The 17,924-nt window shown below is 43.5% G+C and overlaps 1 protein-coding gene across 8 annotated transcripts in view; it reads right to left on the bottom strand.

The window, feature by feature from the left end:
• The window catches only part of LOC110532181 (ral GTPase-activating protein subunit beta), a 46,426-nt gene that overhangs the window by 14,576 nt on the left and 13,926 nt on the right, over nucleotides 1–17,924 (bottom strand). For 4 of the 8 annotated variants that reach the window (XR_016483293.1, XR_016483294.1, XM_090184416.1 and 1 more), the window contains exons 6-19: nucleotides 15,138–15,269; nucleotides 14,446–14,624; nucleotides 12,571–12,719; nucleotides 12,043–12,268; nucleotides 9,911–10,112; nucleotides 7,923–8,090; nucleotides 7,401–7,515; nucleotides 6,938–7,085; nucleotides 6,765–6,829; nucleotides 6,482–6,626; nucleotides 5,569–5,690; nucleotides 4,913–5,095; nucleotides 877–1,025; nucleotides 373–560 (exon numbers count right to left, since the gene is read on the bottom strand). Coding sequence is in view for 5 of the 8 variants with exons in the window: in XM_090184416.1 (XP_090040542.1) it covers nucleotides 373–560; nucleotides 877–1,025; nucleotides 4,913–5,095; nucleotides 5,569–5,690; nucleotides 6,482–6,626; nucleotides 6,765–6,829; nucleotides 6,938–7,085; nucleotides 7,401–7,515; nucleotides 7,923–8,090; nucleotides 9,911–10,112; nucleotides 12,043–12,268; nucleotides 12,571–12,719; nucleotides 14,446–14,624; nucleotides 15,138–15,269 (2,171 nt within the window). In the remaining 3 variants the exon portion in view is untranslated. Of the gene's footprint in view, nucleotides 1–363; nucleotides 561–876; nucleotides 1,026–4,912; nucleotides 5,096–5,568; nucleotides 5,691–6,481; nucleotides 6,627–6,764; nucleotides 6,830–6,937; nucleotides 7,086–7,400; nucleotides 7,516–7,922; nucleotides 8,091–9,910; nucleotides 10,113–10,991; nucleotides 11,028–12,042; nucleotides 12,269–12,570; nucleotides 12,720–14,445; nucleotides 14,625–15,137; nucleotides 15,270–17,924 lie in introns of all 8 variants that reach the window. The other 4 variants (XR_016483292.1, XM_090184415.1, XM_021615859.3 and 1 more) reach the window with 2 other exon arrangements.

The raw sequence follows: 17,924 nt of genomic DNA, 5'->3' as shown, positions 1-17,924 counted from the left end.
TTGCCGCCTGACTAGCCACCTGCCACTGAGATGCCTACTCACTGTCATAAGACACTATCCTATTTGCATTTATGTATCAGTCTCAGTACTGTTCACTTTACAAGATGAGTCAAATTGAGTAACACAAACATCAAATACAACAATATTACAAACTGTAAATAAATATAAAGAACAACAAGAATCATCAATACCATAAAGGACAACGTTACTAAAGCAATAATACATGAGTGTGAATTATTGTGGTTATAAACAAGGCTGCGGTGCGGTTTTCGCCTCGTACCGTCTACCACCACAGCCGTGCTAGTACCACAGTAAATCATAACCAAAGTGAATTATTGCTTTAGAAAACGGTTTGACACGCACCACACTCACTCTGCTCATTGCCCAGTGGCTGCTCCAGCATGGCCAGGATGACCGAGTTGTCCAGGACAAAGTAGCGGAAGTTGCTGGGCCCCGTGGCGCTGAGCCGGGCGTAGCGGATCAGAGTGTCCTCGTTTAGCAGGCTGCAGGTAGAGGCCGGGCCGCTTGGGGATGGGAAGGCCCCCAGGACCTGCATAATACTGGACAACAACAAGAGAGGAAGGGGAGGGACAGATAGTGGTTTCAAAGAGTCTAGACTGATCCCCAGATGGGACCAACAAACATTCATTATTTGTTTGATTAGTTATTAATGGACCATGTGTAATTCTGAGCATAAATGCAGTCATTTATTTTAGAGCACACTGTAGCAAAACCTTTGGAATCAGAACAAAAATCAGCATTTCTTATTGGACAAGTATGGGTAGTCCCACCCTGTATCAACCACTTTCCTTCCAGTTGGTGTCTAATGAACACATCCAAGGTGTTTAGTGCATTGTGCTGGATTTAGAGCCTCACCAGGAGAGGGTGGCCTCTGCTGCATCCTTGACCCTCATGGAGGCGGGGTTGTGCTCCTTCTCTCCCTTGTGTCTCACCTCCTGCTCCTGTTTGGACTTGCTGCCTGAGATACCCAGCTCTACAATTTCCAATACCTCCATCAGACAGTCCTGACAGAGACGCACGTCAAACACAGGCATCACGCTACACATATTTAACTCCACATACACTACCGTTGAAAAGTTTGGGGTCACTTAGAAATGTCCTGGTTTTTGAAAGAAAACCACATTCTTTGTCCATTAAAATAACATCAAAATGATCAGAAATACAGTGTAGACATTGTTAATGTTGTAAATGACTATTGTAGCTGGAAACGGCAGATATTTAATGGAACTCCTGTGTTCCAATGGCATGTTTAGCTAATCCAAGTGTATAATTTTAAAAAGGCTAATTGATCATTAGAAAACCCTTTTGCAATTATGTTAGCACAGCTGAAAACTGTTGTTCTGATTAAAGAACCAATAAAACTGTCCTTCTTTAGACTAATTGAGTATCTGGAGCATCAGCATTTGTGGGTTCGATTACAGGCTAAAAAATGTCCAGAAACAAAATAACTTTCTTCTGAAACTCATTAGTCTATTCTTGTTCTGAAAAATGAAGGCTATTCCATGCGAGAAATTGCAACTCTGTGTACTACTCCCTTCACAGAACAGCGCAAACGGTCTCTAACCAGAATAGAAAGAGGAGCGGGAGGACCCAGTGCACAACTGAGCAAGAGGACAAGTACATTAGAGTGTCTAGTTTGAGAAACAGACGCCTCACAAGTCCTCAAATGGCAGCAGATGGGAAAAAGAACACAGACACTGGACAGAGGAAGATTGGATAAAAGTGTTACGGACAGACAAATCTAAGTTTGAGGTGTTCGGATCACAAAGAAAAACATTTGTGAGACGCAGAAATGTCAAGCATGGTGGAACCAATGTGATGGTCTGGGGGTGCTTTGGTGGTGTTAAAGTGGGAGATTTGTACAGGGTAAAAGGGATCTTGAAGAAGGAAGGCTATCGCTCCATTTTGCAACGCCATGTCATACCCTGTGGACGGCGCTTAATTGGAGCCAATTCCCTCCTACAATAGGACAATGACCCAAAGCACAGCTTCAAACTATGCAAGAACTATTTAGGGAAGAAGAAGTCAGCTGGTATTCTGTCTATAATGGAGTAGCCAGCACAGTCACCGGGTCTCAACCCTATTGAGCTGTTGTGGGAACAGCTTGACTGTATAAGTGTCCATCAAGCCAATCCAACTTGTGGTAGGGGCTTTAGGATGCATGGGATGAAATCTCTTTAGAATAGCTCAACAAATTGAAAACTAGAATGCCAAAAGGTCTGCAAGGCTGTAATTGCTGCAAATGGAGGATTCTTTGACGAAAGCAAAGTTTTAAGGACACTATTATTTCAATTAAAAATCATTATTTACAACCTTGTCAACATCTTGACTATATTTCCTCTTCATTTTTCAACTCATTTCATGTATGTTTTCATGGAAAACAAGGACATTTCTAAGTGACCCCAAACTTTTGAACGGTAGTGTATACAAAATGTTAGTCTACTCTAAAATCCACTGTAACACAAAGCATATTGCAATTTGGCACATTGCTGTTGAATAAAACAATGGACTTAGTATAGACCTACTGCCAAAGCCATTTTACTGTGTAAAAGTTCAGTTATGACACATTTGTCATTAGTCATTTAGCAGAACCTCTTATCCAGAGCTACTTGCAGTAAGTGCATCCCACTAGGTTAAGCAGGGGGAAAACAACCACATATCTCAGTTATTGCAAGTGTTATACTTATGATATGGTGGGTAGTTTAGTGTTAGCACAGTTAGGCAACACACTACCAGGATACACTTCCACACACCATACCCAGGTGGCAGCACCAACCGGGTCAGTGGCGGGTGTTAAGCCTTATTAAGCCCACAGGTGGAGGCAATGGGGAGACGAATAGTGTGCAAGCTTGCAGAGCCAAGAGGCTGCAGGTTTTTATTTTCTTGGTGGCCATGTGGCCTTTGGTTTTGGGTTGAATCATTAGTTTGGGACATGTCCTTTTTAGTATACAGTTGAAGTCTGAGGTTTACATACACCATAGCCAAAACTCAGTTTCACAATTCCTGACATTTAATCCTAGTAAAAAGTCCCTGTCTTAGGTAAGTAGAGAGTATGATTTATTTCAGCATTTATTTTGTTCATCACATTACCAGTGGGTCAGAAGTTTACATACGCTCAATTAGTATTTGGTAGCATTTCCTTTAAATTGTTTAACTTGGGTCAAATGTTTCAGGTAGCCTTCCATAAGCTTCCCACAATAAGTTGGGTGAATTTTGGCCCATTCCTCCTGACAGAGCTGGTGTAACTGAGTCAGGTTTGTAGGCCTCCTCGCTCGCACACGCTTTTTCAGTTCTGCCCACACATTTTCTATAGGATTGAGGTCAGGGCTTTGTGATGGCCACTCCAATACCTTGACTTTGTTGTCCTTAAGCCATTTTGCCACAATTTTAGAAGTATGCTTGGGGTCATTGTCCATTTGGAATACCCATTTGCGACCAAGCTTTAACTTGCCGACTGATGTCTTTAGATGTTGCTTCAACATATCCACATAATTTTCCTACCTCACGATGCCATCTGTTTTGTGAAGTGCACCAGTCCCTCCTGCAGCAAAGCACCCCCACAACATGATGCTGCCACGATGCTGGGATGGTGTTCTTCGGCTTGCAAGCCTCCTCCTTTTTTCTCCAAACATAACGATGGTCATTATGGCTAAACAGTTCTATTTTTGTTTCATCAGACCAGAGGACATTTCTCCAAAAAGTACCCTCTTTGTCCCCATGTGCAGTTGCAAACCATAGTCTGGTTATTTTATGGCAGCTTTGGAGCAGTGGCTTCTTCCTTGCTGAGCGGCCTTTCAGGTTATGTTGATATAGGACTTGTTTTACTGTGGATATAGATACTTTTGTAACGGTTTCCTCCAGCATCTTCACAAGGTCCTTTGCTGCTGTTCTGGGATTGATTTGCACTTTTCTGCACCAAAGTACGTTCATCTCTAGGAGACAGAACGCATCTCCTTCCTCAGGGGTATGATGGCTGCGTGTTCCCATGGTGTTTATACTTGCGTACTATTGTTTGTAAAGATTAACGTGGTACCTTCAGGCGTTTGGAAATTGCTCCCAAGGATGAACCAGACAATTTTGATTGCTGATTTCTTTTGATTTTCCCATGATGTCAAGCAAAGAGGCACTGAGTTTGAAGGTAGTCCTTGAAATACATCCACAGGTTCACCTCCAATTGACTCAAATTATGTCAATTAGCCTATCAGAAGCTTCTAAAGCCATGACATCATTTTCTGGAATTTTCCAAGCTGTTTAAAGGCACAGTCAACTTAGCGTGTGTAAACTTCTGACCCACTGGAATTGTGATACAGTGAATTATAAGTGAAATAATATCTGTAAACAATTGTTGGAAAAATTACTTGTGTCATGCACAAAGTAGATGTCCTAACCGACTTGCCAAAACTATAGTTTGTTAACAAGAAATTTGTGGAGTGCTTGAAAAACAAGTTTTAATGACTCCAGCCTAAGTGTATGTACACTTCCGAATTCAACTGTATATGTATATCGGTCACCATTTTGATTAAACAATAATACGCTTGGGCTAGCTGGCTCTGGACCTGAGGTAAGGTTGCAGTCTCCTGGGTACATACAACACAGTCCTCATACACTGATTTCTCACATACACACCTTAAATCAGGTTACGGACCCCTAGAATTGGCGAGGGTATCAATATTAGCAAGCTACATATTAGTTTCATAACACAAGGAGACCCTCCTTTAAAATAGCTGCTATCAGCAGAATCAGTGCCAGGAAGAAAACATGTGCAGGTGTGAGCGCAAGAAAACACGAGGACTTTTTTCCACCCTACTGTCCAGATGGCATATGGCCATCTGCTGAATCATTTTACTTTTACAATCTGGTTTGGAATCCAGTCTAGACTGAGGTGACCGACCTTCTCATCCAGCATGTCTGGGTGCTCGGTCAGCCACACACACAGACACTGGAAGGCTGCTACGATCATGGAGTGGAGGTCTCTGGAGTGAAGGGGGGCTGGCCGGCTGCATTGGTACACGATGTAACCACACACTGAGCTGACGGCACGCTTACGGTCCGCAGAGTCCACACACGCCTTCACCTGAGGACACAGAGCCAGAAACACACTTTAAATGTGCATGTACAGTGGGTTGGGTGGATGCTAAACCTTAGACCTCCTTTTCAATGTGTTATCTTTTTATTGAGGGTTATCCCTTGCAGAAGAGTGTTTTACAGCTGGGTGGAAGTTGGGTAGTGGCTGGGTCTGGTGTGGTGGACTGGTGTTAAGTCTCAGCATGTGCAGTGGTGATAATAAAAATATAATGGATTTATACGTAATGAAGGTAGGTTGTGTGTTGGGGTGAAGTTGGGGCCGGTGTATGGTCATGGGGCCGGTCATGTTAAAGCTGGGATGTGTTTGGGTACTTAGGTTAGAGATGGGGTGGGAAAGAAAAGTTGGAATATATTAAAGTCCAACCTCATCTCGAAGTAAGGTCTAGCTTGTGTTAGGATAGTGTACAGTAGTTAGGTTTAGTGTAGTGTAGTTAGGTCTAGCATGCGTTGTTGTGGTGTCACCTTGGCCAGGCCAGCCAGCAGCTCCAGGGCGGCCAATGAGATGCTCATGTCGGACCTCCACTGGGAGTTGAGCCTCTGGGTGACCAGATGTATGCTGCGCACCAGGAGGCCCGCCGCAGTATCTGTAAAAGCTAGAGGATATAAACCCCGAAACACCACCACCACAGATGGACCACCCCATGACTCGTTATCTGAATAATGACCTCAATAAGATCTGATCATGTGGTAGCCTTCCATAACACAGCACACAGAAGATACATTAATCATGTGAAATATCAGATGCAGTGAGAAACCGGAAGTAAGCGTTAAACTCAACAGGTGAAAACAGAATTCACACAGTAGCAAAAAAATGAATTTAAGATAACTGCCTAGAGAGCGATAAAGTTATAACAAATATAGTGTTGAAGGATAGTCTTTTCCAGTTCAAGACCAGTAGCACAGCATCACAGCAAACAAGTGTAGTACTTGCATCACATACAGATCATTTTTACCCAGCGCTTTTTAACTCTGTATATCACTTTCACCACGTTGGCTATGGACAAATACAGTGATGTTAATTGAGACAGTTGCATTTCTAGAACATTGACCAGGTGTCAGTACTTGTGAATGGAAACAGCAACAACATTCAACATCTGAGTGAAATGAATACGCTAAATAAAATTATTGTAGCATGGCTATCGTGCTAAACAATACATAGCATGCCTAGTCTGACCTTACCACAGCCTGCTTGTGAAAATGGCTATTGGTTACAATCGGTTATCATAGTAACAGTATATATAGCAATTGTGCTATTGCTAGCTAGTTAGCATGTAGTAAGTCCTTATTGTAGTCTGGGACGTGGCTACAATCAGTTATCATAGTAATGGTTATCGTACTAAAGAAAGCTAGTTATAATTTAAAGGACTAGCTTTACCATAGTCCCGAAGTAGCGCCTGGGCCGGGCGCTCTGAGTCTGGGCTGGTGGCCTCAGTGCCAGTGCTGCCCCCGCTAGTAAAGCTGAAGCTACTGCTGGTGCGGCTGTGGCCCTTCAGCCCCGCGTGGCTCCCATCCACACTGCCCTGGTACCGTACAAACACAGGGAGACAGAGCGCGTTAGCAAAGCCTCCAAACTCAACTCCATTGAGCCATTTGTTTGTTTGAGTCAATGACGGTAGTTTGGTTTATATCAACACCGACCGAAATCATAAAGGCCTTACCGTTTCAGTTTGTGCACCTATGGACTCCAACAGAGCAGAGTCTTGAACAATATTAAGCATTGCACCTGAAAGGATGAAAATGTATAGATTAAATACATGTAAGGGACAAAAAAAAGACAAGAAATCAAGAGAGAGCAAGAGGGAGAGAGAGAGAATGGTACTGAGTGGCAGACCTAGGATGAGCTGGGTGTTGTTGGGGTCCGTCTCTGTCTGCAGGGCTCCGATGAGGACGTTGACAAGACGTAGCCTCAGGGACAGGAAGGAAAGGGACTGGTCGTGGAGTGCCCCATCATCATCACTGAACTTCCCCTCCAGAAGAACCTACACATCAATCAAATCAGTCAATCCTATTGATCTTACCCACAACACAAAATCAAGCTAGCATTACTACAACTGAAGTTAACAGAACTGGTGTCCACCACATTATATTTAACAATGCAAGTCAGCTAAGAACAAATTCCTATTTGGTTACTGGCCCAATGCTCTGACCAATGCTCTGACCTGCCGCCCTGGTATCACTCTTATCAAAGTGTATTGGGAAATAATATATATTAAAAAGCATTTTTACTAGACTAGATGATGTAATGTAGTCACCAGACACTTAAAAAAAAGCCAAGGTTGTAACAATTTCCATACCTCGGACTTGACGTTGCCAAAGTGGTGTGGGAGTGGCAGCATGGCCAGTAGGATGTGGATAGAAGCCCTCCTCAGGTCAGTGGGGTTCACGTACAGCTTGAACTTAGACAGCTCCCTGTAGCAGAGGGGGACAGTACCCTATAATTATAATTTCTAGAGCATAGAAATGATCTGAATTGTTTTGCTATGGTTGCTCAAGGAATACCCATTAAATAGCATTAGCTAACATTACAGATATTATTAGCCCTGGGACAACTTCCATGGCATTCAGATGGTCACAGCACCAGAATGGTCTGGTTTTTGGTCATTGTACCCAAATTATTAAACAGCTAAATTGTTTATTCATGCGTGATTATTATTTTTTTAATCTGACTTAGCTTTCGCATTTGTTAGGAAAAGCGTTCAAGTAAGCATTTCTCTGTACCGTTTTACATCTGCTATATCCTGTTCACCTGACAAATAAAGTCAGGTTTTATTTAAAATATACTATTGGGTCTGTTTCAATAGATATTGTATTGTCACCTGTCTGGCAGAATGGTCTCCAGAGCTGAGATGAAGTAGGGGACCACCACGTTGACGCCCTTCAGGTCAGAGCAGAACAGAGAGGAGGAGTTGAGGATGATGCTGGAAAGCACGGGCCTGCAGATGAAGTCAGAGATCTGGAGGCCCTGGATCAGAACCATGTAGAACCTGAGGGGAAAAGACAGAGGTTTCATCAGATCAAAATAGGAACCATAGCGCTTGAACTTGCAGCGGGTCAAAATATTAATTTGGGTAGCTATATGAGGAGCCTGACAGATTCAAGACTAACAAATAGTGAATAATTGAAAGGTAACACAAATGCAGAGTTAAGATACCTCCACACATAGGCCCACATACAGTGGGGCAAAAAAGTATTTAGTCAGCCACCAATTGTGAAAGTTCTCCCACTTAAAAAGATGAGGCCTGTAATTTTCATCATAGGTACACTTCAACTATGAAAGACAAAATTAGAAAAAAAAATGCAGAAAATCACATTGTAGGATTTTTAATGAATTTATTTGCAAATTATGGTGGAAAATAAGTATTTGGTCACCTACAAACAAGCAAGATTTCTGGTTCTCACAGACCTGTAACTTCTTCTTTAAGAGGCTCCTCTGTCCTCCACCTGTATTAATGGTACCTGTTTGAACTTGTTATCAGTATAAAAGACACCTGTCCACAACCTCAAACAGTCACACTCCAAACTCCACTATGGCCAAGACCAAAGAGCTGTCAAAGGACACCAGAAACAAAATTGTAGACCTGCACCAGGCTGGGAAGACTGAATCTGCAATAGGTAAGCGGCTTGGTTTGAAGAAATCAACTGTGGGAGCAATTATTAGGAAATGGAAGACATACAAGACCACTGATAATCTCCCGCGATCTGGGGCTCCACGCAAGATCTCACCCCGTGGGGTCAAAATGATCACAAGAACGGTGAGCAAAAATCCCAGAACCACACGGGGGGATCTAGTAAATGACCTGCAGAGAGCTGGGACCAAAGTAACAAAGCCTACCATCAGTAACACATTACGCCGCAGGGACTCAAATCTTGCAGTGCCAGACGTGTCCCCCTGCTTAAGCCAGTACATGTCCAGGCCCGTCTGAAGTTTGCTAGAGAGCATTTGGATGATCCAGAAGAAGATTGGGAGAATGTCATATGGTCAGATGAAACCAAAATATAACTTTTTGGTAAAAACTCAACTCGGCATGTTTGGAGGACAAAGAATGCTGACTTGCATCCAAAGAACACCATACCTACTGTGAAGCATGGGGGTGAAAACATCATGCTTTGGGGCTGTTTTTCTGCAAAGGGACCAGGACGACTGATCCGTGTAAAGGAAAGAATGAATGGGGCCATGTATCGTGAGATTTTGAGTGAAAACCTCCTTCCATCAGCAAGGGCATTGAAGATGAAACGTGGCTGGGTCTTTCAGCATGACAATGATCCCAAACACACCGCCCGGGCAACGAAGGAGTGGCTTCGTAAGAAGCATTTCAAGGTCCTGGAGTGGCCTAGCCAGTCTCCAGATCTCAACCCCATAGAAAATCTTTGGAGGCAGTTGAAAGTCCGTGTTGCCCAGCAACAGCCCCAAAACATCACTGCTCTAGAGGAGATCTGCATGGAGGAATGGGCCAAAATACCAGCAACAGTGTGTGAAAACCTTGTGAAGACTTACAGAAAACGTTTGACCTCTGGTATATACCCTTTGTTGGCAATGACAAAGTATTGAGATAAACTTTTGTTATTGACCAAATACTTATTTTCCACCATAATTTGCAAATAAATTAATTAAAAATCCTACAATGTGATTTTCTGGATTTTTTTCCCTCCTTTTTGTCTGTCATAGTTGAAGTGTACCTATGATGAAAATTACAGGCCTCTCTCATCTTTTACGTGGGAGAACTTGCACAATTGGTGGCTGACTAAATACTTTTTGCCCCACTGTACAGCAGCGCAGCACGCTAGGATGAAACTGCCGTTTTACCTGGACAGGTAGACTGGGAGAATGTCCTCTCCAGTCTTCTTACTGCAGAAGATGCGGCACAGGGTGCCGCAGGCCTCGGCACGGCCCGCCTCGTAGCTCTCGGGGAACTCGTTGGTGTCGAACATGGGGTTTGACACCATGGAGTCGGTGGACATCTGGGATCCCTTCCTTCTCAGCTCCAGACCCACCTGAGTGGCTATGGCTGTTGAGGGGACAGAAGGAGACACAGGAGTGAAAGGAGCCCGGAATGGGACATCCTCACACGTGAACGCGTGAAAACAGATAGAAACACACAAATAGAAACGAAAACATAAACACACGTACAACACATTGAAAAGTGACCAAACACACATACACATTAAAAGTACACAAACTGAGTTAAATACTGAACACAAACTGCGCAGACACAAAATGAGACAAGGAAAACAAACCTAAATGGCTACAAAACGCACAGACTCACACACACATTTACGCGTACGAACGTAAATCAGCAGGCGCACAAAGAGGGACGTCTGACACAGAGTTTGCCATAAAAAGTATTGTCTTTATCATGGGCTAAGTGAATGGAATTAAAGGTTTGAAACTTTTACGTGAACATCTTTTCCCAACACAAGTTGTGAGAAGACGTCGGCACAAAATCTCTGTCAGCTCAGCTCCCTTGTACTTGCATTATGATGACGTCACTCAAGGTACAGACATTTACTTCATGCATTGAGGCACCAAACCAAAATTCTATAAACGTATAAGTGAACTGACAACACAAGGGGAAACAATATGAGAACAATGCGCTGAATTCAGGGCAAACCAAAAAGCATTAGTGCCACGATAGATATAAAGTCAATGGAATATGGTGGTGTGGTCACAAACTGGCAACGCTATGTCGGGACAGTGGCGAGGCTGTGTGCTCCCATTCCATTTCCAACCCGCAGAACATTGAGAGAACGTTGGCGCAACGCTCAAATGACGGTGGTGGGGGTAAAAGGTAACGATGATGGGCGATGATGACCATGGAGAAATTAAACCAAAGCAGGATTCAAAGAACTGACTGCGAGTCAAGAGAAAAGCCGCAGCTCCTACTTACAAGATTTATAAGAAAGGAGAATTTGGATAAAAGAGGCTGCAAGATAACAGAAATAATGGAGAGAGAAATCAAAGCATATCAATATTCTCTCAATTCATTCTAAATGCATGAATTGTGTTTTTACTCCTCAATGGATGACCTTTCATCCTGAAACTGTTGAAACATCAGACATGGTAGACACGAGTCAGCATGCAGGACAGACACAAGCACCAAAACACGAGATAAGAGACAGTCCTCGACATAATGATCCTTTTCTACCTTTTTACATGTGCTTAATCAGTGTTCCCCAATCCTGTTCTTGAAGAACCGCCGTATTGCAGGACTTTCTCCCAGCTTAGTGCCATCACACCAGGGTCGCATTTATTTGGCACCAAACTGAAGAAAATGGACTGAAACAGGGACTGACTACCTGAACTTGTCCAATAAGAAACACCCATTTCCATTTTTAGCAAAACATTGTGCGACTGAGAGCCCTAATGAATACCACCCTTAAATCAACTGATCTCTTCTTGCCCTTGATGAGCCGAATCGGGCAGATCACTACTGAGCTTATGGCTCTCCAGGAGCAGGATTGACAATCAACCCTACAATAGTGCCGTCATCTCCTACAATCATAAGGCACAAGACGGAACTACACAGACACATGCAGAAGTTCATTGTGTTTTTCTGACAGCAAAATCTTGTGACCACTGCAATAAAACACTGCAGATGGAGACATTGAATGTACTGACTGGGGAAATGCGCAAAGGCGCATCTAGATTGAATTCTCCATCCTACAGTGTTCAGTGGAGTGGAATGTCAATTAGACTAACTGATATCAGTGGTCTCCACACAGTGCTTTAGCAGATGTGAAAAGTAGTGCGAGAGAAAAAAGAAAAACCACAGTCCTCTGACCCCAGCCCACTCCACCCAAAACGCACACAAGTCCAACCCTTAACCCAACACAAAGACATGCATCCAACCCAACCTCCCCCACACACACAAATGGTAGAAGCTTGTCCATCCAGTCAGGCAGGCAATCAGTCAGTCAGTCAGATCAGTCATTGCTTACCAGTCATGCTGGGGTCTCGGCTGAGGCCGCTGTGGAGCTTGCAGTGCACTAGCGCCGCGTCAAACAGCCACTGACCGAAGAGGTTGAGGATGCTGTTGACCTTAGGCCTGGCTGGGGCGGGCAGCGGCTGCATCTCCCAACTGCTCTGGGTGGGGCTGGCCAGCATGGTGGGTGACGACGACAGCTGCTGGGACGCGGACACTTTGGCTGGCTGGGCTGCACTGCCCTGTAAGGGGAGGGTTTAGTCTGAGTTAGAGCACAGGCAATCAAATCCGGGCCACTAACAATTTTTTATTTCAAATACTTTAGCGCCACTGCATTGAGCTTGATCTGGCGAGATTGAACCAATGGAGTAGTCGACGAAAGTGTAAACTCCACCCTGTCCGGCACTCCAGACAAGCGAGATTGAACACTCAAAGTACTTGAAAGAAAACAAATTCGGTTTGAAACCAGGTCTGCTGATGTAAGCACAGTACACAGGCCAAGATGACGTATGCACATGATTTGTAGGCTATACAGTTGACTTACCGTTAAACTCTTGCTGGCGGTTTTGGTGACCACGGTGTGTCGCTGCTTGCGGCTGTGTGGGGGCGTGGTGTTGTTGGAGGAGGGAGGGGACATGCTCAGTCTGTTGACCGGTGTGGGCGGGGCACTGTCGACCCTGGGCCGTGATATGCCTGCAGAGGAGAAGGGGGCAGGTGCCAAAACAAGACACACCCAATAGTCTGAATAACCAGCGGTTGTGGCGTGTCCTGCCTCTGATAGAATGTCCTCTATTACAGTGGAAAAACAAGCCTCTGTTCCAATACCTTTGAAATGCCATTGATTCTCCCTTCCTTCCTTGAGGTTATCACTGATCTGTTTGCAAAGGAATTGTTTCCACCCTATCGCCTTCCCTAATTCAAGTGATCAGATCAGTGATTACCTCAAGGAAATGGAAGAGAAAAAAAGTGCACATTTTAGAATACCTCTTTCTGGTTTCCCTTCAGGTTAAAACTTCAAGACTTCTTAAGAGGTAAGAAAGCAACATCCCATGTAAACAGGATTGTGTTAACCCCATGTTTGTCCAACCGCACAGCCAATAGGTGTTAATAGGCAGATTATAGAGATATTACTTGTGCCTGTGCTTTTTCAGGACTCATTGACACACTTAAAACATAAGACTATTAGGGGGTATCAATTAACTTATGCCCAAACAACAGAACAATGCTACTGTGGTATCAGTTGTTGAACTGGCTGTCATTGACTAGTACAAGTCACAACTTGCAGCTCTTTATAAACCATTTGAACCATCAAATCAACCGAAACAGCCCATTTGAGTGTAATAGCGAGCCCTTCAGCCCAGTTTGACTTGCCAATACCTCCAGAGGACCATGACAGAACGGCCTAAAAACATCCTCGGGACAAATCGGGTACTAGAAAAAAAAACTCCAGGGGACGACGACACAATGTCCAAAGAATGTTAAGGTGACCTTCAGGGGACCATGACACAACGTCCCAAGAACATCCCTGGAACTATAAAAAAGGTTCCCTTGGGACCATCATGCAACGTTCTAAGGCCCAGTAAAATTAAAGTCCTAAGATTGTCCTAAAAAGGCCCTACATGTTCCTCAATGTCGTCTTGTAAATAGAGGTAAATAAACAAAGGGCCCCCAGAGAACATTCCCATGGGACCATCAAGCAACGTTCTTAGAACGTCAGTGGGATACCGTCGCGCAGAACCCCTTAAGGAACCTAATGGGAACGTCGCTGAATGTCCTCAGGACATCCCGTTTACTGGGCTTACCCAGTATGCAATCCATGCTTTGGTTTAGTTTCCCTGGCACGGTTTACAAATTCTAACGTTTTAGCATTTGTGGCGCAAACCCCATTCAAGTCATGGTACCGATATTAGCAAGCAAAAACCGATTGTGAAGCTCAACAAAATCACTTGCAGGTGTTTTGAACATGCACGAAAAATGCTAAAATTAGTCCCATGACTTGAATGGGATTTGTTCCACAAATGCTAATGTGCACATTAGCATGTGGAAACAGTGACAAAATTAAAACAAAGCATAGATTGATGTCATACCTTGTCCATAGACTTCTTATAAGGTAAGGAAAACAACATGTCATTTTGTAATTTGGGTGAACTATCCCTTTAAGGACAAATTGACACTTTTATAAGTTCAAACTGCTGACAAATACTGTATGCAAACAAATTCAGACCAGGGTTGGGGTCAAATCCATTTCAGGGAGTAAACTGAATTCCAATTACAACTTTCCTAATTGCCTTTCAATGAGGAAAGCAAAGTGTAATTGGAATTTGTTAACTTCCTGAATTGACCCCAACGCGGATTCAGACTAGAGGTGCACCGTGTTGCACCACCACTTGACCCTGAGTGACGGAGGTCGTCTTCTCACCCAGGAAGGCGTCCACCAGGCAGCTGACCCCCCGCATGGCCCTGAAGAAGATCTGGGGAAGCTGCTTGAGGCAGGGGTGCAGCACTACCTCATGGGGGATGCCGCTCGAGTTGAGGAACTGCTCCTGGAACTTGGGTGTGGTGCTAACCAATGTCGGGTTGCTCAGATCCACGGGGTTGCTGCGGAAACCACAAGGGACAGGAGAGAGAAGTGAGGATGGATTGACACACACTGAGGGCCTCATTCACTGACACAGACCTGTATTAATGGGTGGGGTTGACAATGTGCTGGGAAAATATGTCTAGAACATTGAATGGCATTAGCCACAGCAAAAAAGGGGGTTGTAGTCATTAGGCAAAAGACAACATTTTTGCTAAAAAAATATATATATTTTTTTTTAATTAAAGTTCTTATTGGTCCAGTTCCCTCAATGTTTCAGTTTGATTTCTTCCATTTGGTGCATAATTAATACGACCCAATATTATGTGGCCAAGAAATAAAGTAGATGAGGAAAAGAGGGCATGTAAGGACATCACCAGGGCACGTATCTACAAAGCGTCTCAAAAGGTGGGGTGCTGATCTAGTATCAGTTTTGAATTTTAGATCACAATGAATAAGATTGTGTGGAAAAATCCTAGATCAGCACTCCTACTCTGAGATGCTTTGTGGATATAGGCCCAGAACTTCTCTACCTCAGCATGTGGAGGAAGCGGAACCAGGTCTGGGCAACACAGTCGTTGTCCATCTCTACTGGAATCAGGTTGGCATCCTCATCAGGGACTTTAAACGGGGGGAACGAGGGGCCATGGGTGAACCGTAACAGCCTGGGTGAAAAGTCAACACACAGACAAGACGCACATGCAGACACACATACACACACAATTTAGTATGCCCATTTCCTCCTCTCTGTCATGATGTTTTAAATTGATAGTGGTACTTCCTGCAAAATGAAATAGCAGATACTGTTTCTCTGCTCTCACAGTTCTTTTTGAACCAACTGAAAACTTCAGAGGTTAGCTACAGTGGTGTGAAGTACTTAAGTAAAAATACTTTAAAGTACTACTTAAGTAGTTTTTTGGGATATCTGTACTTTACTATTTATATTTCAAACTCTTACTTCAGTACATTTCTAAAGACAATTATGTACTTTTTACATGCATTTATCCTGACACGCAAAAGTACTCTTCACATTTTTTATTTTTAACAGTAAAGGAAAATGGTCCAATTCACGCACTTATGAAGAGAACCTCCCTGGTCATCCCTACTACCGCTGATCTCGTGGACTCACTAAGCACAAATGCGTGTTGGAATGTGCCCCTGTCTGTCCATAAAAAATATATATAATTTCCTTTTGGTTTGCTTAATATAAGCAATTTCAAATTATTCATACTTTTGATGCTAAGTATATTTTTGTAACTACATTTCCCTTTGATACTTAAGTATATTTAAAACCAAATACTTAGACTTTTACTCAAGTAGTATTTTACCAGGGGACTCAATTTTACTTGAGTCATTGTCTATTGAGGTATCTTTACTTTTACTCAAGTATGACAATTGGGTACTTTTTCCACCACTGGTTAGCTACATTACAGGGAAAGTACAATGCCAGACAGTAATCCAATAGTCAAATTGACTCACTAGATATGCAAATCAAGGGACAAGATGTCTAGATAGTAGCTTTTAGAACAACTACTAAGTCAACACCAGAGCACCCACACAATAAGCCAGGAGAGTGGAATTGGAAAACTGCTAAAATAATACCACCAAAGAGGGCGACTAAAATTAAATTGAATTGAATTAAGTCGCCCTATGGGTCGTTTCATGAAACCGTCCCTTTTGGGTAGTGTAACGTTTTGGCAAGTGTAAAAATATAATACAGAACCAGTCTAAAGCTTGGACACACCTACTCATTCAAGGGTTTCTTTATCTTTACTATTTTCTACATCAAAACTATTTAATAAAACATATGGAATGATGTAATAACCAAAAAAAGTGTAAAACAAATTCAAATGATTCTTCAAAGTAGCCACCCTTTGACTTGATGACAGCTTTGCACTCCTGGCATACTCTTGGCTGCTTTTCCTTCATTCTGCAGTCGAACACATCCCAAACCATCTCAATTGGGTTGAGGTCAGGTGATTGTGGAGGCCAGGTCATCTGATGCAGCACTCCATCACTCTCCTTCTTGGTCAAATAGCCCTTACACAGCCTGGAGGTGTGTTGGGCCACTGTCCCGTTGAAAAACAACTGATAGTCCCACTAAGCACAAACCAGACGTGATGGTGTATCGCTGCAGAATGCTGCAGTAGCCATGCTGGCTAAGTGTGCCTTGAATTCTAAATAAATCACTGACAGTGTCACCAGCAACGCACCCCCACACCATTACACCCCCATGCTTCACGGTGGGAATGACACATGCGGAGATCATCAGTTCACTTACTCTGCGTCTCACAAAGACACGGTGGTTGGAACCAAAAATCTCAAATTTGGACTCATCAGACCAAAGGACAGATTTCCACCGGTCTAATGTCCATTGCTCGTGTTTCTTGGCCCAAGAAAGTCTCTTCTTATTGGTGTCCTTTAGTAGTGGTTTCTTTGCAGCAATTCAACCATGAAGGCCTGATTCACACAGTCTCCTCTGAACAGTCTCCTTATTTCACTGTAGAGCCTCTAGTCCTGCTCACTATACCTTATCCAACCTATTAGTTCCACCACCCACACATGCAATGACATCTCCTGGTTTCAATGATGTTTCTAGAGACAATATCTCTCTCTTCATCACTCAATACCTAGGTTTACCTCCACTGTATTCACATCCTACCTTACCTTTGTCTGTACATTATACCTTGATGCTATTTTATCACCCCCAGAAACCTCCTTTTACTCTCTGTTCCAGACGTTCTAGACGACCAATTCTCATTGCTTTTAGCCGCACCCTTATTCTACTCCTCCTATGTTCCTCTGGCGATGTAGAGGTGAATCCAGGCCCTGCAGTGCCTAGCTCCACTCCTATTCCCCAGGCGCTCTCTTTTGATGACTTCTGTAACCGTAATAGCCTTGGTTTCATGCATATTAACATTAGAAGCCTCCTCCCTAAGTTTGTTCTATTCACTGCTTTAGCACACTCTGCCAACCCAGATGTTCTAGCTGTGTCTGAATCCTGGCTTAGGAAGACCACCAAAAATTCAGACATTTTAATTCCAAACTACAACATTTTCAGACAAGATAGAACTGCCAAAGGGGGCGGTGTTGCAATCTACTGCAAAGATAGCCTGCAGAGTTCTGTCCTACTATCCAGGTCTGTACCCAAACAATTTGAACTTCTACTTTTAAAAATCCACCTCTCTAAAAACAAGTCTCTCACCGTTGCCGCCTGCTATAGACCACCCTCTGCCCCCAGCTGTGCTCTGGACACCATATGTGAACTGATTGCCCCCCATCTATCTTCAGAGCTCGTGCTGCTAGGCGACCTAAACTGG

The sequence above is a fragment of the Oncorhynchus mykiss genome, chromosome 9, assembly GCF_057628025.1.
Source record: "Oncorhynchus mykiss isolate SJ-2025 chromosome 9, ASM5762802v1, whole genome shotgun sequence".
In the NCBI taxonomy this organism is placed as follows: Eukaryota; Metazoa; Chordata; class Actinopteri; order Salmoniformes; family Salmonidae; genus Oncorhynchus; species Oncorhynchus mykiss.
The sequence above is the reverse complement of the archived record's forward strand: the minus strand, read 5'-3'. Positions and strand labels throughout refer to the sequence as shown.